The sequence below is a fragment of the Pungitius pungitius genome, chromosome 2 (assembly GCF_949316345.1).
Source record: "Pungitius pungitius chromosome 2, fPunPun2.1, whole genome shotgun sequence".
In the NCBI taxonomy this organism is placed as follows: Eukaryota; Metazoa; Chordata; class Actinopteri; order Perciformes; family Gasterosteidae; genus Pungitius; species Pungitius pungitius.
The window spans coordinates 23019748-23042616 of NC_084901.1; the positions used below are offsets into that span (position 1 = coordinate 23019748).

At 39.9% G+C, this 22869-nt stretch overlaps 4 protein-coding genes, 1 long non-coding RNA gene and 1 pseudogene across 6 annotated transcripts; 1 reads left to right on the forward strand and 5 right to left on the reverse strand.

Moving 5' to 3' along the window:
* Positions 1-22869, reverse strand: part of LOC119210835 (protocadherin beta-15-like) — a 204715-nt pseudogene that overhangs the window by 126470 nt on the left and 55376 nt on the right.
* On the forward strand, positions 2467-7805 carry LOC119210878 (uncharacterized). 2 transcript variants are annotated; one of them, XR_005119709.2, is made up of 4 exons: positions 2467-3470; positions 4470-4571; positions 4718-4778; positions 7098-7805. It is a non-coding gene; the product is annotated as an uncharacterized LOC119210878 (long non-coding RNA). The 2 variants fall into 2 exon arrangements; XR_005119708.2 differs by lacking the exon at positions 2467-3470 and having other exon boundaries at positions 4036-4571; positions 7098-7487.
* LOC119210847 (protocadherin gamma-A7-like) lies at positions 8703-11547 on the reverse strand. Its single transcript, XM_062560622.1, has 2 exons — positions 10980-11547; positions 8703-9699 (listed from the first exon to the last, which is right to left on the reverse strand). The coding sequence occupies exons 1-2, from the start codon at positions 11341-11343 to the stop codon at positions 8903-8905; spliced, it is 1161 nt and encodes a 386-aa protein (XP_062416606.1). The 5' UTR covers positions 11344-11547; the 3' UTR covers positions 8703-8902.
* On the reverse strand, positions 12053-14506 carry LOC119210206 (protocadherin gamma-A5-like). The gene has a single exon (XM_037459988.1). It carries the CDS (start codon positions 14504-14506, stop codon positions 12053-12055), a length of 2454 nt encoding a protein of 817 aa, XP_037315885.1.
* Positions 15615-18392, reverse strand: LOC134107196 (protocadherin gamma-A4-like). The gene has a single exon (XM_062558732.1). It carries the CDS (start codon positions 18130-18132, stop codon positions 15703-15705), a length of 2430 nt encoding a protein of 809 aa, XP_062414716.1. The 5' UTR covers positions 18133-18392; the 3' UTR covers positions 15615-15702.
* Positions 19338-22441, reverse strand: LOC119210840 (protocadherin gamma-A1-like). Its single transcript, XM_037461285.2, has one exon. The coding sequence runs from the start codon at positions 22196-22198 to the stop codon at positions 19754-19756; it is 2445 nt and encodes an 814-aa protein (XP_037317182.2). The 5' UTR covers positions 22199-22441; the 3' UTR covers positions 19338-19753.

A 22869-nucleotide genomic window follows, 5' to 3' on the forward strand; every position in this document is an offset into this window, starting at 1 on the left:
TTGGTTAAACATTGATATTATCAATGTATTTTTTGAGAGAGAGAGAAAGCGTTTGTGCAAACCGTTCTGAATACAACCCCCCTTCATAAGAATGATTATTAACTAAATATGTTGAAATAAATCTCAAAATATGGAACAATACGCATTAAAAAAATCAGAATACGGTTTGTGTGATATGTTGTATTCCCATAAGTTTTTGGCTTGGATTTAAAACTCGTTAAGAAAGCTACTTCAAAATGATTCCTTTAAAGGTTTCAGGACCAAGGACAGTGCCTCAAAATACTACCTGACAGCAGTATAAATGTGCACTTACTCTCAACTAATTCAGGAGAATGAAATTCACTCTTTCTTCAGGCGCTGGTCTTGCACAACTCGTAGTTACACGCTGCTCTTGACTATTCTGTCGGTTACGAATTAATCGTTGTCTGTTTTTAAGATCGGTGGACTGAGTTTTTTAAGTCAAAATACGGGCACGACCAGAACGCAGCCTTAGCACATCCACACCAATGTCTTGAACAACGCTACCGATAAGTGACGTCATTTTCACCTCCCCCGTATTCGCAAATCTGATTTGGCGGCACAAGTCGTGATTGAAACAAGGAAAGAACAGCAGAAACGGCCACAATCACCTATATTTCAAACGCCTCTTTTTACGAAGTGATTTTCCCAAGCGCCATTACAAATTTAATAATATGCGGGAGCAAACACCTGCTATGTACAATCCAGAAAATTAAATTTCAGCAGAGGATCAGTTGGTTACACTGTAAAAAAAGATCCTAATTTTACGGGAAATAACTTTACATTTTTACAGTAGTTTTCCCATTTTTTGTAATTACGTAAAAAACGCTTTGAAAATAAAGATATTATATGTAAATTAACAGTCCAACTGTAAATTTACATGTAATGCTAATAATGACAAATTAATTTTTTTTCCCATTTTTTAATGGAAGAAATACTGTAATAATTTTAGAGTATTTTCCTGTTTTCTTAAATTACATTCAAATCACGTAAAAAAACGGTCAAATGACTGGCAGCTGCGGCTGCCAGAAAAAAACCTTAAAATTAAGTTAAAATCACTTAAATCAAATAAAGTGCGAAAACTATAAATATACAGGAATTTTCTTTAACAATGTTACAGAAAAACACATTATTTCATAGATTTTTCCTGTTGTATTCTGATGAAACACCTTTTAATAAAGAGATATCACCAAATATTCTGCCGCAAAAAATGTTAATTTAATGATTTTTACTGTATTTTTAAATTCAAAAACAATCAATAGATCTCTAAAAGATGTAATTTTACAGATTTTTCAGGTATTATTACGATCAAACACCTTGTTAGTGATATCAAGTTTTGCAGTAGAACACTACCATTTCACAGATTAGTCCTGTAATAGATTTAATGTATTCAGGTGTACATTCACAATATCAAGCAATTATTCAAAAACAGTTCTCCATGGACCCCCAAGAGGAACAAAACATTTAAATTGTCTATGTTTCCTAGCTTGACAGGGGGCTCCACTTAATTTGTGCTTATATGACAAACATTCCACTAAGGTAAATCATAAGTTTTATATTAACGTGTATTCAAACACAAATTGTGGATTTCAATTTGGCTTTTATTATTACATCAGACCTAATCCAGTCTTATTTTGAAGTAGATGCAAGAATGATACATTACGATTTATGTCTTTTACAGCAACTGCAGACTGTTGTCCGGTGTTGTAGTTTCCCAGAGCAAAACACTTAACTTTTAACTGCTCAACCTTTAACTGCTCATTGTCAAGTTGCTATTGATAAAAGCTAGAATGTTTTGTAATGTAAGATGCTGTAAATTTCAACCTCAAAAGGATTTTTTTCCCAAATCAGATTTAGTGGGAACTTACTATTAAAATTGTTCACAATAATCAATGTTTCATAAACGATAATAACACAAAAGACCGTGAAAGTTCAAACAGATACTGCCCAGTTCAACCGAACGCGGGCCACTGAGTTTGACACGTTTGCAATAGAGCATCTTTGGGATGTGGTGGAATGGGAGCTTCGTGCCCTGGATGTGCATCCCACAAATCTCCATCAACTGCAAGATGCTATCCTATCAATATGGGCCAAGATTTCTAAAGAATGCTTTCAGCACCTTGTTGAATCCATGCCACGTAGAAAAGGCATTTCTGAAGGCTTAAGGGGGTCAAACACAGTAGGTGTTCCTAATAATCCTTTAGGTGAGTGTATACCAAGATTTCACTAAATGTTTGATCATAAAAGTTTGGTTTAAAGTTATGGAAAAGTCATGAATATCTATTGGTCAAAATGTGTATGAACCCTGTGTTCAGAATATTGAAAACGTTTTCCACATTCTAGAAATTGTGCAGTTATAAAATAGCTTGGATGCTACAGTTTATGTCCACATGGGCACCTCCAGATCGTGTAAAGAGGCTGAGTTTGCCCTAAGGATGGAGGCCTGATTCTGCGAAAGTGGCTGCCCACAATGGGCATCCTGAGGCTAAAGAGGGTGTCCTTAGCCCTTGTGATGGAGGGCCAGTGCTGCTGCAGTGCATGAAGTCATGGGCATACGTAATCCGGCTAAAGACTGCATTTAGACAGGGGAAGGGAGGGCAGTAGTGGTAACACTGGCGTTGTTACAGTGGTGTTGGCCGGCTTTAATTCCTCCACTTAAGCCCGGACCCAGAGTTCCAGTAGTGGCGAATGTGCAATCGAAAATCAACGGTGTTCGCAGGCTTAAGTCAGCCTCTTGAGCCTCCTGATAGACTGGGTGCACATACACAAGGATTTCACAAAATGTTTGGTTGTGGAAATTTGGTTTAAAGTTATGGAAAGGTCATAGTCCCGCCACTGGACTTGTTTTATAGACACCCCAAAAATCCAAGTGAATAAAATTATGTTGCAGGGTGGTCCATCTATGAGACAACAGATGGTGTCTTGTGTTATGTCCTCCCAGAACTGTCTAAGCGCATTAGTGAGCTCCTGTAGTCTGAGGAGCAACTTGGCCCTGTCTGATAGACTGAAAAATGTTGTGCATCAGCGTATAGGGTCGGACTATGGGTTTCATCCCGATACCTAATGGAAATTTGTTTGTGAGCCTGTAGTTATTATTACCAACAAATAAAACTAAATGCACATATTTATTTTGTTTATTTTAAAACTAGTCATGTTTTCCTACAATTGCTATTGGCTTTCTCAACATGTTGCTTTGAACAAGATCGGATAATCTGCCTGTCAACTGGCCAATGAGAATAGTGCGCGCTCACATTTCAAATGACTCTGTTAGAGCGGGAGGCTGCTACCGGAAAGGTGCTCCTCGGCGCCGCAGCGCAGCACGGCTGGAGGATTTCAACTTCACTTATGGATGCGAATTTGAGTTGTGGGATGTCAACGGACCAGACTGGAAAATGAACACACAGGATCTGTTCACTTCAGTAAAGAGAATTTATATCCTGCAAAGATATCAGGTAAGAAAACATTTACCCTGTATTTTCTGAAACAACCTAACAGAATTATGTTTTGTGATGATGTTCTTAAGTTATGTAGCCCAGTCTAAAATATTTGTTTAATGTTTAAAACGTTACTACGTTAAAATCTCCTCGCTGTTTAAAACAGTTTACAGTCGATTAAATATGCAATAGGCGGATGAACGGACGTAACGTTATGCCGTTTATATGAGGAGTTCGGTTAACGTTAGCTAACGTTAGCTAACGTTAGCCGATAGCTAACGCTAGAGTGTTAAACTAGCTACGGGTAACGTTAACTAACGTTAGTGAGGTAAACTAGCTACAGGTAACGTTAGCTTGTTGGCATGAAACATACTTGATTTTACACACAGGATCTGTTCACTTCAGTTATTTGAATAAACTACTTGGTTTATTCAAATAACGTAACGTTAAATGTACAGTTACTGCATCTGTAAACGGATTGTAGCACAACTGCAACAGGCATAACGTTACACATTTGCCTGAGGACGTTATATTTATTTGGAACACAATAAACGAATATACTCATATTGAAGGCAGGGTGCGCAGTTACTGATTTATTAACAGTATGGATGTTATTAAAGCAATAAGGTGAGAGGATGTAGTCTGACAACAGTTCAAGGTTGTTTGTTCCGATGCAGCTGCACAACTCTTACGTTATTGAAGATAAAGTACCTTATTTCTTTTGTAAAAGTTTACCAGCGACATTATAAATAGTAAGTAAATAGCTGTCTTTCATCACAAAATAGTTGTAGCCACCAAACCTTGTTAATCTCATTTCAGTAGTCTAGAAATGTGTGGGGGGATTTAGGGAAGGGTGCATTATTCAGCATTAATGTACTGTTCACCTTGACCTGAGTATTTAAATAATGCACACCCAATATTATAATAATTTAAAAAGATGCATGTCTTTAATTCTACGGTTGAAGTTTTGAAGTATAATTGACAGTTTTCTTCACTGTTTCAAACTACTTGACACAGCAAAGGCCGCTATGCAGGCCCGTGAGCTCATGAGAATGCTGAAGAACCAGGACTGACAACATGCCACCGGATTGTGGCGTACAGAATTAAACCCAGGGACAGGTACGCAAAAAAGAGGCAAGATATACACAGATGGAATCGTTCTAATATAAAAAGTGAACAGGTCTGAATACTTATATATGTGTAGTGGCAAATTCTTTCTAACACTGATAACTGCTAATTATAAGAAACTGTCTTAAATTTTTCAGATTAAGCATTGGAACAACGTGGGGAGAACAGACACGCAACAACACCCAAAGTCCATCACTAGTAAGTAAAAACTTCACCCAAATGACAATACATGTGCAGCATTTAGAAAACACACTGCAAATTCAGGCCACACAGTACAGAAAATACAGAAAAAGATTAAAGTGTTTCCAGGGGACACTAAAATTTGATGAACACTGCTTGGACAAGCTTGTTGTTGTGACTCCTGAAGTTATGAAGTCAGGTTTGTGTATAATTTGTTTATGTTCATGTTGTGGACTTGCATCATGCTACTGATCTACGTTACATAAAGTGTGCTGCATGCACCTCGCAGGACCTTGCAGAGTGGAAAAGCAGAATTTTATTTTTATATTTGAGATTTCACAGATTGGAAACTTCAATCCAGTTCAACAGTGGAATGACGGTCTGTAGCCTGCATAATAATCATATAGACATTATTAAATAATCAATACAATTCAAACAATATTCTGAGTTATAGCTAACAGTAGGCCAAGATTCCCAGGAGATCTCCTTCCTTAAATAACCCCCATACAGACAACTATCTTGTGAAATGTACACACTCCACTACCATCACCACCACGGATTAAGGTAATGCTTATATGAAGGCTCAGTGTTCCCCTTGTGTTACAACTTTGGGGAGGCAGACGGATTGGCTACAATTCTGCGACCCCCCCCTACCCCCCTTGAGTTGCGTGCAGTGGTCAACAAAAGTCAGTTCACAGAGTAAATATAAGGATAGTCATCTTCACCACCTCCTTGGAGACAGAGGGGCCGGGGGGGGATTCGGGGGAGGTGACTGCACAGCGCTGCGCGGTAACGACAAACGGTTCGCGGGCATGCGCGGCGGGCACGATTAAAAAGCCTAACGGGCCGTAGTTTGCCCATGCCTGGGACAAACTCTCAGCTGCACGTGCTCGATTCCACCTGCAAGTGGATCACTGAATTCCCGTCCGACAGGAAGCAGCACGTGAAGCTGGGGAAACATGTCTCTGCCTCTCGGTCCATCAGCACCGAGGCTGCGTTCTTTCCCCTCTGCTCTTCTCCCTGTACACCAACAGCTGCACCTCACCAGTCCGTCAAGCTCCTGAAGTTTGCCGATGACACCACCTTCATTGGACTGATCTCTGGTGGTGACAAGTCCGCCTACAGGTGGGAGTCTGCCCACCTGCTGACGTGGTGCACAACCTGGAGCTAAACACGCTTAAGACAGTGGAGATGGTTGTGGACTTCAGGAAGTACGCAGCCCCACCTTCTCCCCTCACCCCGTGTGACTCCCCCGTCACCCCTGTGGATTCCTTCTGTTTCCTGGGCTCCATCATCACCCAGGACCTCAAGTGGGAGCCGAACATCAGCTCCATCACCAAGAAGGCCCAGCAGAGGTTGTTCTTCCTGAGGCAGCTGAAGAAATTCAACCTGCCAAAGAGGATGATGGTTCACTTTTACACGGCCATCATTGAGTCAATCCTCTGCTCCTCCATCACCGTGTGGTACGCTGCAGCCACAGCCAAGGACAAGGGCAGGCTGCAGCGTGTCATCGCTCTGCAGAGAAGCTGATTGGCTGCAATCTGCCGTCTCTCCAGGACTTTGAAGCGGGCCAGAAAGATTGTTGCCGACCCCTCTCACCCCGGACATAAACTGTTTGTGCCCCTTCCATCTGGCGGGAGGCTGAGGTCCATCAGGACTAAGACCTCCCGCCACACTAACAGTTTCTTCCCATCGGCAGTTGGGCTCAGAGCCCGGGTCCCCCCCGATTGACTCTCACTCCATGGACTTGCACTGTCACTTTCACTTGTCACTCATCACTTGTGTTTATCTGTTTAGTTGGTGCACTAACTCAATTTCTCAAATTTGCATTCTTATTTTTTATTTTTATCTATATGTCTTAACTTACTAACCCATAGCTTTCTAACCCATAGCATATTTTTTTATCTTATCCCTTTTTTATTTGTTGTCCATTGTCGTAATGTTTGCTGTTTTGCACCAACCGCCAAGTCAAATTCCTTGTATGTCTGACATATTTTGCCAATAAACGATTCCTGAAGGGAATGACCTTAACACAGTAAACAGTAAAGATACGATATTTGTTTATATTTCATAATTCATAGGATTGGGGCAGCAAAGTGAACAGTGCACACAAGATACATGGTAAACCTAGCTGCAGATAATACAATCATAGTTGGTTGGATTGATTTCGATGTGTAAATTAGGTTTGTTTTGTTTTGTTTAGCTACAAGTGTGTTTACCTTGCTATGATACGTCTGATAAGAAGTGTTTAAAGGAATGGTAAAAAAATGAAAGCCTACTTTCTATGGAATTTTCAATGAATCTTATTTTGTTCTTTTTCTCTTTTTCCCCCCCCAGATGCACTAAGGATCAGGCTGATAAGAGGGATTTTGGACAATTGGTTTCTATCTGCACAATGACTTCTGGTAAAGATTCATTGACCTTTTGCGGTATGTTTTGATTTTACTTATTAATACACTGCTTAGTTGGGATTCAAAGTGTAATGTTTGTGCTCATATATTATCAAAATTAAATGGAGCCACCTAGGGTCTGGAGAATATTATGGATAACTGTATAATACTGAATTGGAAAAATCCCCTCAGCTCAACAGCCTAATGTGTTGCTTTCTCCACCTGTTTTTCAATGGTGAGGTCAACAGTCAAGATAGAGAAATGCCATTTTTAGTTTTTAAATTCTTCCCAGAGGGCTCTAAAAAGCTGTATGTATGAATAATCAATTGATATTTGATAATTGAATTTAAATTTTTAAATCAATAGTGGTTTAATTGAAACATTGGAAATCTTCTAGATGTATCAATTTATCTTGTTATTTTCACAGTAAAAATGAAAAGCTTATATTTTTTTAAAGAATGTGTGTTACAAGAAGGATCTGTAAGAATCCAGTGTTTGATGCTAAAACTTTGTAATATCCCTTTTTTGAAGCTGTTTGATCCTAATAAAATGGGAAGAATGTGTAAAGTAACATTTTTGGCCTCAAATTGTTTTGTGTTATCCCTTTATTGAAAGTGTTTAATTATATTAATACAAGAGAAAACTGTAGAATAATAGTGTTTAACTGTACAACCTTTAGAGAAATTATGTTATTAACAGTGTTTCACTGAAATAATAAAGGAAAGGTTTGTAGAATAACAGTTTAACACTAGAACTTTTTGAGATATCATTTAATTGAAAGGGTTTCATCATTTTAAAAACAGGAAGAATATCTAAAATAAACGTTTTTTTAACGCATTGTTTTTAGCAATATCCCTTTATTGAAGGTGTTTGAACGTAGTAATACATGAATAATATGTAAAATAATAGTGTTTTACTGCAGATTTTTGTGTGATATCACTTCATTGAAGGTGTTTCATCATAATAAAAAGGAAAAATATATAAAATAACATTGTTTTTATGCTGAATTTTTGGCAATTATCTCTTTATTGAAGGTGTTTGATCATACTAATACAGGAATAATCTGTAAAATAAGGTATTTCAATGCATTGTTGTTCAGCAATATCCCTTTAATGAAGGTGTTTGAACGTAGTAATACATGAAGAATCTGTAAAATAACAGTGTTTTACTGCAGATTTTTGTGTGATGTCACGTCATTGAAGGTGTTTCATCATAATAAAAAAGGAAAAATACATAAAATAACATTTATTTGATGCTGAATTTTTAGCAATTATCACTTTATTGAAGGTGTTTGATCATAATAATACAGGAATAAGCTGTACAATAAAGGTATTTCCATATATAAACTTAAATGGAAATAACCGTAAATGTATGGTTCTTGCAATTTTTTTGAATTACAGTATTTTACCTTAGTTTTAGGTGTTTTGCATGGCAGCCGTAGCTGCCAGTCATTTACCTTCTTTTTACGGGTTTTTTTTTTACAGTGTATGTATTGTTCTTCTCTCATTTATATATGGAAAAAATGAGGGCTTTGCCTCCACAGAATTAACTATGAACACTTGTTTCATTAACAAAAAGTCCCTGTACGGTGAAAATCCCAAATGTCAATAAAATAGGATTCATAATCATAACTCCAGTGGCTAGAAACATCCCTTGTGTGTGTAAAACCTTATGGGTTATTATGCACACTTTAGACAAAAGGGCAACCATGATTTTTTAACTGAATAAAAAAATAACTTACATGATAACAATTCAACATATAAAAGCTCTCACCTCTAGAGGAGAGTCTGGTTCATCCAGGATGTTCTTCTCACTTTGTATCCGCTGCATCGTTCCAGTAGAACTGGGGTCCATTATCAGCACGTTCTGACTACCGACTGTGCCGAATTTACAGTCACTCTTTCTGGAGTCATTCGTCCTGCACACCTCGTAGTTGTACACGTGTTGGAGAGTCCCTGTCCCCAAAGTGTCTGAGTAACGTGGTGGATAATACGGAATCACAGGGAGATTGGAGTGATACAGGACGCGAGACTGCCTCCATCTGTAGATCTTCACTGATATAATAACCACTAAACACGTGATGAAGAGGAAGGAAACTACAGCCAAAGCCAACACTAGGTAGAAGGTCAGGTTGTCATTGTAGTCCTTGTCTTGTGTATAGTCAGTGAACTCAGACAGCACTTCAGGGAAGCTGTCCGCCACCGCCACGTTAACAATGACTGTAGCTGAACGAGAGGGCTGCCCGTTGTCCTCCACGATCACAGTCAGTCTTTGTTTCACTGCATCTTTATCAGTGACTCCGCGGATAGTTCTTATTTCTCCATTCTGTAAGCCCACTTCAAACAGCGCCCTGTCTGTGGCTTTCTGCAGTTTGTAGGAGAGCCAGGCATTCTGTCCAGAGTCCACATCAACAGCCACCACTTTAGTGACCAGATAGCCCACATCTGCTGAACGAGGAACCATCTCAGCCACCAGAGAGCCTCCAGTCTGGACTGGGTACAGAACCTGAGGAGGGTTGTCGTTCTGGTCCTGGATCAGCACTTTCACAGTCACGTTGCTACTGAGTGGAGGGGAGCCTCCGTCTTGAGCTTTCACTACTAGCTGAAGCTGTTTGATTTGTTCATAATCGAAGGAGCGCACCGCATGTAAAACTCCACTTTCTGAATTTATAGAAATGTATTCTGAGAGATGAGACCCACCAATATAAGAATCTTCCAGAATATAAGATACACGGGCGTTTTGGTTTTCATCAGAATCTTTAGCCCTGACAGTAATAAGTGAAACCCCTGCCGCATTATTCTCAGCAATAAATGCAGTGTAAGCACCTTCTGAAAATAGTGGAGCATTATCATTCACATCCGACACCTTTAAATTAAATGTTTTTTTAGTTGAGAGAGGAAGCATTCCTGCATCTGTCGCAATAACAGTGATGTTATACTCTGAAACAGTTTCACGATCTAATACAGTATCTGTTACCAAAGTGTAGTAATTTCGTAAATTAGATTTAACCTTAAAATGTGCGTTTTTTTCTATTCTACAGTGCACTTTTCCGTTGTCACCTGCATCAAGATCCTTCACGTTAATGATGCCAATAGTTGTACCAGGAGGAGAGTCTTCTGACACAGGACTAGTGAATGACATCACACTAATCGCAGGGGCGTTACATCTGTCACTTCAACAATGACTTTGCTTGAATCCGTCAATCCTCCTCGATCTTTAGCCTCGATTCTAAGTTCATACTTTTTGTCTTTTTCATAATCAATTAAACCCGTAATTACGATCATACCATTATTTTCATTTACCGTAAACAAATTGTTGATGCCATTGTTAATATCGGAAAAATAATAAGTTAGGATACAATTTGATCCAAAATCTGCGTCACTCGCATTAACAGTGGTAACGTAAGTGTCTCTTGGAGAGTTTTCCATGACTGTTGCTTTGTAAACAGATTGATTAAACATAGGGGCATTATCATTAACATCAAGAACAGATATATTTATATTTACCGCACCAGATCTCTGCGGACTTCCACCGTCTACAGCTATGAGCTTTAGGGACAGATTAGGGGTCGTCTCTCTGTCTAATGGTTTCTGAAGCACCATCTCGGCATATTTCTTACCATCTGCATTAGAGTTTTGTTTTAAAACAAAATTCTCATTTTCGGTGAGATAATATTCTCTTAGTCCATTGACGCCCACATCCGGGTCTTCTGCGCTTGCCAAAGTAAAACGAGCACCAGAACTGGCGGATTCGCTTATTTCAAAATAGAACGCGTCTCTTTTAAAGGTCGGAGAATGATCATTTATGTCTGTTATTTCAATAGTAATCTGATGTAACTCCATGGGGTTTTCTAAAATCACCTCGAAGCTAAAACTACACGGCGTCAGGTCTCCACATAGCTGCTCCCGGTCCATTCTCTCATTCACCACCAAAATCCCTTTGTCTGTCTTCAGCTCGGTGTACTGAACGCTCTCTCCGGTCACAATGCGGGCCCGACCAGAACGGAGCCTTTTCAGATCCAAGCCAAGATCCTGAGCTACATTACCGATTAGGGAGCCTTTCTTCATCTCCTCCGGGATTGAATATCGGATATGTCCTCTGACCAAATGGTTGAGAAAGAAAAAGAAAAACAGAAGCTTCCAATAGTATCTGCATCCAAAGCGCCATTTTACACACCGTGAGGAGGACAACATATCAAAATGAATTTCTTTTCGACGGCGGAAATGTCCAAAGCACGATAAAAAAAACACTTAATGTAGATTCAAAGAAAACAAGGTCGACTGTTAATAACTCAACAACTGAATAGAGACGTTTGTCCAAGTCTACTTTCTTCAAATGTCACCCTATATATTGCCTGGTGTATGTAATAAACCACGGGTGTAAAGGAGGGACTGTGTGGTACTGTTTTAGTTATTAAGTTGGATTGACCAACAGCGTCGCTTGGAGTCCAAAATATGTAATACCGCGGGTATGGGCACATTAGGTCGAATTAACGTAACAATCTTAAAATATTAAAACGAAGTACTCGGTAAAATAATGATTAGTACATTAACTAATACTAGGGTGGATAGTGGCCTTATTACGGTTGTATGCAGTACACAATTGACACAATTCAATGCAATTGCTGAAGAGTGAAAACAAAAAATGAGGAAAAATAAATACAACTATTACTCTAGATTTAGAGAGAGCCGTGAAAGAAGCCTTTTTTATGTGCGCAAAATTAATATCAAATGGAAAACCTGTTTTTTTTTACTATTAAGAGAAAAACAATAAGAGAGTCCAAATATGATTTTTTTTTAAAACAAGCAATATAAATTAACCAATCACAAAAAGCATAACAAAGCAACGTAGGTGGAAAAAGTAAAACAAACATAAGTATAATAAGTATTCTTTTCAGGCGCTTCAAAGAATCAGATGGAATCCAAATTGGCTAAATACCAACGCACAGTGTAGGACTGCAATTTCAATGGAATTAACGGCATGGAGACGATGCAACATTATTTGACTCACCTCTAGAGGAGAGTCTGGTTCGTCCAGGATGTTCTTCTCACTTTGCATCCGCTGCATCGTTCCTGTAGAACTGGGGTCCATTATCAGCACGTTCTGACTACCGACTGTGCCGAACTTACAGTCACTCTTTCTGGAGTCATTCGTCCTGCACACCTCGTAGTTGTACACGTGTTGGAGAGTCCCTGTCCCCAAAGTGTCTGAGTAACGTGGTGGATAATACGGAATCACGGGGAGATTGGAGTGATACAGGACGCGAGACTGCCTCCATCTGTAGATCTTCACTGATATAATAACCACTAAACACGTGATGAAGAGGAAGGAAACTACAGCCAAAGCCAACACTAAGTAGAAGGTCAGGTTGTCATTGTACTTCTTGTCTTGTGTATAGTCAGTGAACTCAGACAGCACTTCAGGGAAGCTGTCCGCCACCGCCACGTTAACAATGACTGTAGCTGAACGAGAGGGCTGCCCGTTGTCCTCCACGATCACAGTCAGTCTTTGTTTCACTGCATCTTTATCAGTGACTCCGCGGATGGTTCTTATTTCTCCATTCTGTAAGCCCACTTCAAACAGCGCCCTGTCTGTGGCTTTCTGCAGTTTGTAGGAGAGCCAGGCATTCTGTCCAGAGTCCACATCAACAGCCACCACTTTAGTGACCAGATAGCCCACATCTGCTGAACGAGGAACCATCTCAGCCACCAGAGAGCCTCCAGTCTGGACCGGGTACAGAACCTGAGGAGGGTTGTCGTTCTGGTCCTGGATCAGCACTTTCACAGTCACGTTGCTACTGAGTGGAGGGGAGCCTCCGTCTTGCGCTTTCACTACTAGCTGAAGCTGTTTGATTTGTTCATAATCAAAAGAACGAACTGCTCTAAGAACTCCAGTTTCAGAGTTTAGAGATACATAAGTGGAAAGTGGACTACCACTGACCTGTGTATCCTCTAAAAGGTACGAGATTCGCGCGTTTTGATTCGAATCAGAGTCTCGTGCGCTGAGATCAAAGATTGAAATTCCAGGGGAATTGTTCTCTGTGACGTAAGCAGAATAGCTCTTTTTATCAAAAGAAGGTGCGTTGTCATTAACGTCAGACACTTTAAGATGCAAATTTTTTGAGCTAGAAAGTGGGGGTGAGCCTAAATCAGTAGCTGTTATTGTTATGTTATATTCGGAGACAGATTCTCTATCAAAATATTGATCGGTGATTAAATTGTAATAGGTTGTTAAAGAGGATTCGATCTTAAAGGGGAGTTTGCCACCTATAGAGCATTGTATTTGCCCATTTTTTTCAGAATCAGCATCTTTTATGTTCAATATTGCAACAGTTGTACCAGGAATTGCATCCTCGGATATGGGGCTAGAAAATGACATTATGTTTATAACGGGGGCATTGTCGTTGACATCCAACACTTCTATTGTAATTTTACTTGTCCCGGTTAGTCCACCTTGATCCTTTGCTTCCACTCTGACCTCGTATTTTCTGTCTTTTTCATAATCTATTTGACCAGAAACAGAAACTGTGCCTGTGCTTTCGTCAATACTGAATCCATTCCCTGCATTTCCTTTCGTCTTTGACAGACTGTAAGTAATGATTCCATTTAAACCACTGTCCGCGTCCGTGGCATTTACTGTAATTATACTGGTGCCTTTTATTGTGTTTTCCATCACAGATGCTTTATACACAGATTGGTTAAACACGGGGACATTGTCGTTCGCATCCAACACAGTGATATCTATATTTACCGTCCCCGATCTCTGTGGTGTTCCTCCGTCAACAGCGATGAGTTTTAAAGACAGATGGGGGTGTCGCTCTCTGTCTAAAGGCTTCTGAAGCACCATTTCGACATATTTACTTCCATCTGGATTCGCATGTTGCTTCAATATAAAATTGTTGTTTGGCGACAAGATATAATCTTGCAACGCGTTTTGCCCCACATCTAGATCTTCTGCACTCTGCAGTGGGAACTGCACTCCAACTGCAGCCGATTCACTTATTTCAAGGCCGATAGGCGTATCTCTGTTCGGGAAGACGGGAGCGTGATCATTAATGTCTAAAACCTCAACAGTTATTCTGTGCAATTCCATTGGGTTTTCTAAAATCACCTCAAAGTTGAAACTACATGGAGTTACGTCACCACAAAGCTGCTCTCGGTCTATTTTCTCATTCACAACTAGAATCCCTTTGTCTGCCTTCAGCTCAGTGTAGTGAATGTTTTCTCCGGTCACGATACGCGCCCGCCCAGACCGGAGCCTCTTGAGATCTAAACCAAGATCCTGCGCTACGTTACCAATAACAGAGCCTTTCTTCATCTCCTCTGGTATAGAATACCGAATCTGACCACCTACCATGTTAACCGCATGAAACAGCAAAACGAGCAGTCCTATTTGACGTCGTAATCCATGAAAAAATAATGCGCATGCGAGAGATCCCCGAGATGTCATTGCAGTTAGAAAAAATATTGATAATTACAAAAAAGCTGAATCAAATGCATATAATGACGAAGCTCGGTCCGATATAAGGAGACAGGTCTTCAACCTTTACATGCAAGTCTGTGAGACTATGTTCTCCGCTACGGACCATAAAAACCGACAAACACGGAGAGCCTTCTCCTCTGCATATTAATTCAGAGGATGGGCTGACTGACGCCGCCACAAAGAACATATTTCACTGACCAACAGCGTCCCTTGGAGTCTAAAAGATGAATGTCAATTAATAAGGGCGGTGCCGCTAAGGTCTGAAGCAAACTGACTAAATACACATCTAGTGGAAAACAAAATATAATTACTATAAATATGGCATTTGTTTATTTAAACACATTTAACTCTCCATGATGTATTATGACAGATTCATTAACAAAAAAAGTACTACACAAAATATATTAGAAACTGTAATCTGATTCAAAAAATATTTTGATACTACTACAATATTTACATATTAAAAATATGATACATTAAAGTATATAACGGGGAAACACATAAAACCATATTAATACGTCGATCGAAAGTTTTATGAAGACTAAAAAAATCTAATGATGCCCAAAAATCCTGTTTAACATCAACATCAAAGTGAAGTAAAAAGAAAAGACAGCAAGACGGCTAGTCTTTTGAGAACAAAAATTGGGCAATCGAAGTTCGGTGGAGCTTAAAATTGAAATTTCTATCAACGCTATTCTTTATTCTTTTCCCATTGCCTGTAATCCTCACCTTGAATTAATAATAGCATCTTTCCCTAAGTGAGAAAAAAGATGGATGAAAAAATGAAAATCATGGCTTTGGTAATTCACTTAAGGAGGAAAAAGGAAGTTTGAATAAAAAAAAGTAAGTAGCACTTGCCTAAAACACATTCAAGCAGTAGACCACATTTATAAAAACAAGTCCATTAAACACACAGCTGAATTTAACTCTTTACCAAAGAGCAGCACTGAAGTCATAAAAAGCCAAGAAAGATGCTGTCCGTGGTTCTGAAAGTCTATGTGTGGCGAGCGAGGCTTGTTATCAATTAAAGAAGATACAGACTTACAGAAGCTTAAAACAATCAAAGCTATTTAACTCACCTCTAGAGGAGAGTCTGGTTCATCCAGGATGTTCTTCTCACTTTGTATTCGCTGCATCGTTCCTGTAGAACTGGGGTCCATTATCAGCACGTTCTGACTACCGACTGTGCCGAATTTACAGTCACTCTTTCTGGAGTCATTCGTCCTGCACACCTCGTAGTTGTACACGTGTTGGAGAGTCCCTGTCCCCAAAGTGTCTGAGTAACGTGGTGGATAATACGGAATCACAGGGAGATTGGAGTGATACAGGACGCGAGACTGCCTCCATCTGTAGATCTTCACTGATATAATAACCACTAAACACGTGATGAAGAGGAAGGAAACTACAGCCAAAGCCAACACTAAGTAGAAGGTCAGGTTGTCATTGTACTCCTTGTCTTGTGTATAGTCAGTGAACTCAGACAGCACTTCAGGGAAGCTGTCCGCCACCGCCACGTTAACAATGACTGTAGCTGAACGAGAGGGCTGCCCGTTGTCCTCCACGATCACAGTCAGTCTTTGTTTCACTGCATCTTTATCAGTGACTCCGCGGATAGTTCTTATTTCTCCATTCTGTAAGCCCACTTCAAACAGCGCCCTGTCTGTGGCTTTCTGCAGTTTGTAGGAGAGCCAGGCATTCTGTCCAGAGTCCACATCAACAGCCACCACTTTAGTGACCAGATAGCCCACATCTGCTGAACGAGGAACCATCTCAGCCACCAGAGAGCCTCCAGTCTGGACCGGGTACAGAACCTGAGGAGGGTTGTCGTTCAGGTCTTGGACTATTAATCTAACTGTAGCAGCTGAACTAAGCGGAGGGGATCCAGCATCACGAGCAGTTATGTTGAATTCAAACACTTTGATTTGCTCAAAATCAAATGACCTCACTGCGTGGATTACACCACTTTCTGAATTCACGGACACTAACGAGGACACAGCTGCCCCATTAATCTCATTCTCCTCCAGAAAGTAAGAAACCCGAGCGTTTTGGCCCCAGTCTGCATCACGAGCACTGAGATTAAAAACAGAAAACCCAGGTGAATTGTTCTCTGGTACAGTCTTACTGTACTCTGACTGGTCAAATTCAGGAGGGTTGTCATTCACATCAGACACTTTTACATTGATGTGTTTCCTGCTTGTCAGAGGAGGGGAGCCTTGGTCAGACACCGTTATGGTGATGTTGTACTCAGGGATACGTTCTCTATCTAAGACGTTATCGGTTACTATGGTATAATATCCTGTTAATGAAGACTCGATTTTGAAAGGCATGTCAGAGTCAATGGAGCATTTGACAACACCGTTACCATCAGAATCAACATCATCCACATTAATAACAGCAATAGTTGTACCTGGAGGAGAGTCCTCGGAAATCAAATTAACAAATGACATCAGCTGTATTGTAGGGACGTTGTCGTTTTCGTCAATTAATTGAATTATAACTTTGCACGTATCTGAATATCCTCCTTGGTCACTAGCCTTAACATTTAATTGATACGTGTTAGATTTTTCAAAATCTAGTCTACCTTCAACTTTAATATCTCCAGTTTTGACATTCACTTCAAAAAGCTGCTTTACCTCTCTGGTCACATGTGCTATGGAAAATGTTACTTCACCATAATGTCCTTTATCTGCGTCATTGGCACTCACAGTGGTTACTACGGTTCCTTTTTGAGAGTTCTCCCTGACTTCTGCTTTATAAACAGGCTGACTACAAACTGGCGCATTATCGTTAATATCTAGCACAGTGATATGAATACGTACTGTCCCTGATCTTTGTGGTTCTCCTCCATCTGAAGCAATCAGCACAAGTGAGTGTGTCTCCTCTTTTTCTCGGTCTAACGGGTTTTGTAAAACCATTTCGATGGATTTCCCTCCATCAGGCTGACTCTGTACTTCCAATTTAAAATGATCCACGGGTCTGAGGATATATTTTTGAATGTCATTAATTCCAACATCGGGATCAAATGCACACTCTATTGAGAACCGAGTGCCAGATGGGGCATTTTCAACAATATTCAAACTGATTTCTTCCTTTGGGAACGACGGGGTGTTATCGTTTACGTCTATTACCTCCACGGTGACCCGATAAAGCTGGATTGGATTTTCTAAAATGACTTCGAAACTGAAGCTACAGGGCGTCGTCTTTCCACACAGTTCTTCTCGGTCGATTCGCTCTTTAATCAGAAGGGTGCCTTTGTCCCGGTTTAAATCAACGTACTGTCGACTCTCCTTTGTAATAATCCGAGCTTTACCTGATAGGAGCCTCGCAACATCCAAACCTAAATCTCTAGCGATGTTTCCAACAAAAGACCCCTCTGCCTGTTCCTCTGGCACGGAATAGCGAGCCTGTCCAGTCACTGAGCTCAGCTTAAAAAGACAAAGAATGACAAACAGCGATTGTCCTCGGCCTCCGAAATCGGTTATGCACATAAGAGCCATCATGAATCCAACTGAAGATACAAGGTAATCCTTTTCCAGGCAAAGATGATCGTTGTTGAAAAAAAGGAAACGATATCATAACCTGAGAAAATCTTTGATGAATTCTTCGTTATAATGATACTGCCCGCGTCCTCTCTGAGCAGTGAGACATTGAACGGATTGAAAGGGGTGGACTACTGCGCTGCTTGTACTGTTAGTCAGTGATGAATCAACAGCGGCGCTCACAGCCCGCCCAAAGAAGTGGAGTGCACAATTTTAATAACACTTTAAAAAATCGATTCCAACTATTCAAATACCTTTAATATTTTTTTGTGAATTCAAAATATTGTATTGAAGAGAAACAATAATTGTCATCTAAAAATTGAACTCCAAAATTTGCCACCATATATTTCATGTAAAGTACACTAATTCGTGTTAAATAATTGATATAAATATATAAGAAAGAAAAATAAATCAGAATGTGTCTTTTTTGGATATCTTTTTTTTGGTATACATGTGAAGTTATTTTTCTTTATTAAAATGATATTGGTAAACATTGATAATATTAATTTAATCAATAGGAGAGAGAGAGAGAAAGAGAAAGAGAAAGAGAAAACAAGTATGAACATTACAGAAAAGATAAGGAAAGCCCCCCTCGCAAGTAAAATGATTAACTAAATATTTTTTTGTTCATTTGTGGATTCGGCTTGCCTTTTAAAACTCGTTAAGAAAGCTCCTTAAAATGATTCCGGTTACCGTTTCAGAACCAAGGACAGTGACTCAAGACACCTCCGGAGACTTGGGTCATTGGTCCTGCACGCCTGTTTGCTGTAAACGTATGCATAAAACTGCTTTAGTTCATTCTCTCGTTGACGATTCAAATACGCTTGTCTGTTTTCAGGTCGGCGCACTGAGTGCTTCGTTTAGTAAAAATACGGGCACGAACAGAATGCAGCCTCTGCACATCCTCACTAATGTCTTGAACAACGCTAGCAAAAAGTGACGTCATTTTAAGATCCTCCGTGATCGTATGTTTGATTTAGCGGCACACGATGTAATTGAAACAAGGAACGGATAGCAGAAACGGCCACAGCAACCTGCAATTCAAACGCCCCTTTTTGCGAAGAGATTTTCCAAAATGATACTACATATTTAATAATATGCAAGCGCAAACGCCTGCTGTGTACAATTATGAAAAAAGCAAGCAGGTTAAATTAAGTATTCCTTTGATGTTACAGTTTTTGGTTGAAGTAGAATTGCGGCAGGAGGAAGGTTGCTCCACTGAATTAACTATAAACACTTTTATCACAGACAAACACCCTCCCTTACGGCTCAAATCTTATATAATGTGATTAAACATTAACTACAAAATAACTTTTAGTGTGGAGGATCAGCATGATTTAGAAAAACAACACGTTTTTACAATGTATTAATTCCTATAAAGCTGTGATATATGTAAAAAATGATCGAAAACAATACGATTAAACTAATGAGTTATTTTCAACACCACTCGTACTCCATAATGAATTTAGCAGTAATTAACTAAGCTCCATTCATTTAAAATATAACTTTAAGTTGAGGCTGCAAAAGCTCAAAGGTTCCCAGGCCCACTTGAGACCAAAGACCAACCGCACTTTTTAAAGATCTATAAAAAAGTCCTCACCTCTAGAGGAGAGTCTGGTTCATCAAGGATGTTCTTCTCACTTTGTATCCGCTGCATCGTTCCTGTAGAACTGGGGTCCATTATCAGCACGTTCTGACTACCAACTGTGCCGAATTTACAGTCACTCTTTCTGGAGTCATTCGTCCTGCACACCTCGTAGTTGTACACGTGTTGGAGAGTCCCTGTCCCCAAAGTGTCTGAGTAACGTGGTGGATAATACGGAATCACGGGGAGATTGGAGTGATACAGGACGCGAGACTGCCTCCATCTGTAGATCTTGACTGATATAATAACCACTAAACACGTGATGAAGAGGAAGGAAACTACAGCCAAAGCCAACACTAAGTAGAATGTCAGGTTGTCATTGTACTCCTTGTCTTGTGTATAGTCAGTGAACTCAGACAGCACTTCCGGGAAGCTGTCCGCCACCGCCACGTTAACAATGACTGTAGCTGAACGAGAGGGCTGCCCGTTGTCCTCCACGATCACAGTCAGTCTTTGTTTCACTGCATCTTTATCAGTGACTCCGCGGATGGTTCTTATTTCTCCATTCTGTAAGCCCACTTCAAACAGCGCCCTGTCTGTGGCTTTCTGCAGTTTGTAGGAGAGCCAGGCATTCTGTCCAGAGTCCACATCAACAGCCACCACTTTAGTGACCAGATAGCCCACATCTGCTGAACGAGGAACCATCTCAGCCACCAGAGAGCCTCCAGTCTGGACCGGGTACAGAACCTGAGGAGGGTTGTCGTTCTGGTCCTGGATCAGCACTTTCACAGTCACGTTGCTACTGAGTGGAGGGGAGCCTCCGTCCTGCGCTTTCACTACTAGCTGAAGCTGTTTAATTTGTTCATAATCAAAGGAGCGCACCGCATGTAAAACGCCACTTTCTGAATTTATAGAAATGTATTCTGAGAGATGAGACCCACCAATATAAGAATCTTCCAGAATATAAGATACACGGGCGTTTTGGTTTTCATCAGAATCTTTAGCCCTGACAGTAATAAGTGAAACCCCTGCTGCATTATTCTCAGCAATAAATGCAGTGTAAGCACCTTCTGAAAATAGTGGAGCATTATCATTCACATCCAACACCTTTAAATTAAATGTTTTTTTAGTTGAGAGAGGAGGCATTCCTGCATCTGTCGCAACAACAGTGATGTTATACTCTGAAACAGTTTCACGATCTAATAAAGTATCTGTAACCAAAGTGTAGTAATTTCGTAAATTAGATTTAATCTTAAAAGGTGCGTTTTGTTCTATTCTACAGTGAATCTTTCCGTTATCACCTGCATCAAGATCCTTTACGTTAATAATGCCAATAGTTGTACCAGGAGGAGAGTCTTCTGACACAGGACTAGTGAATGACATCACACTAATCGCCGGGGCGTTGTCGTTTACATCTGTCACTTCAATTATGACTTTGCTGGAATCTGTCAAACCCCCTTGATCTTTAGCCTCGATTCTAAGTTCATACTTTTTGTCTTTTTCATAATCAATTAAACCCGTCATTAAGATTATACCAGTATTTTCATTTACAGTAAACAAATTGTTTATGCCACTTTTAATATCGGAAAAATAATACGTTAGGATAGAATTTGAGCCAAAATCTGCGTCACTCGCATTAACAGTGGTAACGTAAGTGTCTCTTGGAGAGTTTTCCATGACTGTAGCTTTGTAAACAGATTGATTAAACATAGGTGCATTATCATTGGCATCCAGAACAGATATATTTATATTTACCGTACCAGATCTCTGCGGACTTCCACCGTCCACAGCTATGAGCTTTAGGGACAGATTAGGGGTCGTCTCTCTGTCTAATGGTTTCTGAAGCACCATCTCGGCATATTTCTTACCATCTGCATTAGAGTTTTGTTTTAAAACAAAATTTTCATTCTCGGTTAGATAATATTCTCTTAGTCCATTGACGCCCACATCTGGGTCTTCTGCACTTGCCAAAGTAAAACGAGCACCAGAACTGGCGGATTCGCTTATTTCAAATTGCATGGCGTCTCTATTAAAGGTCGGAGAATGATCATTTATGTCTGTTATTTCAACGGTAATCTGATGTAACTCCATGGGGTTTTCTAAAATCACCTCGAAGCTAAAACTACACGGCGTCACGTCTCCACAAAGCTGCTCCCGGTCCATTCTCTCATTCACCACTAAAATCCCTTTGTCTGTCTTCAGCTCGGTGTACTGAACGCTCTCTCCGGTCACAATGCGGGCCCGACCAGAACGGAGCCTTTTCAGATCCAAGCCAAGATCCTGAGCTACATTACCGATTAGGGCGCCTTTCTTCATCTCCTCCGGGATTGAATATCGGATATGTCCTCTGACCAAATGGTTGAGAAAGAAAAAGAAAAACAGAAGCTTCCAATGGTATCTGCATCCAAAGCGCCATTTTACGCACCGTGAGGAGGACAACATATCAAAATGAATTTCTTTTCGACGGCGGAAATGTCCAAAGCACGATAAAAAACACTCACTGTGTATCCAAAGAATACGATGTTTACTTTTAATCACTCAACAACTAAATAGAGACGTTAATCCAAGTCTGCTTTCTTCAAATGTCACCCTATATATTGCCTGATATAATTCGAAAACCACGGGGGTAAAGGAGGGTCTGCGTTGTACTGTTTTAGTTATTACATTGGATTGATCAACAGCGTCACTTGGAGTCCAAAATATGTAATACCGCGGGAATGGGCACATTAGGTTTAATAAACTGAACAATCTTAAAATATTAAAACGAAGTACTAGGTAAAATAATGATTAGTACATAAACTAATACTAGGGTGGATAGTGGCCTTATTACGGTTGTATGCAGTGCACAATTGACAAAATTCAATGCATTTGCTGAAGAGTGAAAACAAAAAATGAGGAAAAATAAATACAACTATAACTCAAACTAGATTTAGAGAGAGCCGTGAAAGAAGCCTTTTTGTGTGCGCAAAATGTATACCATAAGTAAAACCCGTTTCTTCAACCATTAAGAGAAAAACATCAAAAGAGTCCAGATATCATTTTAAAAAAACAAGCAATATAAATAAACAAGTCACAAAAATCATATCAAAGCAACGTGGTGGAAAATGTAAAAC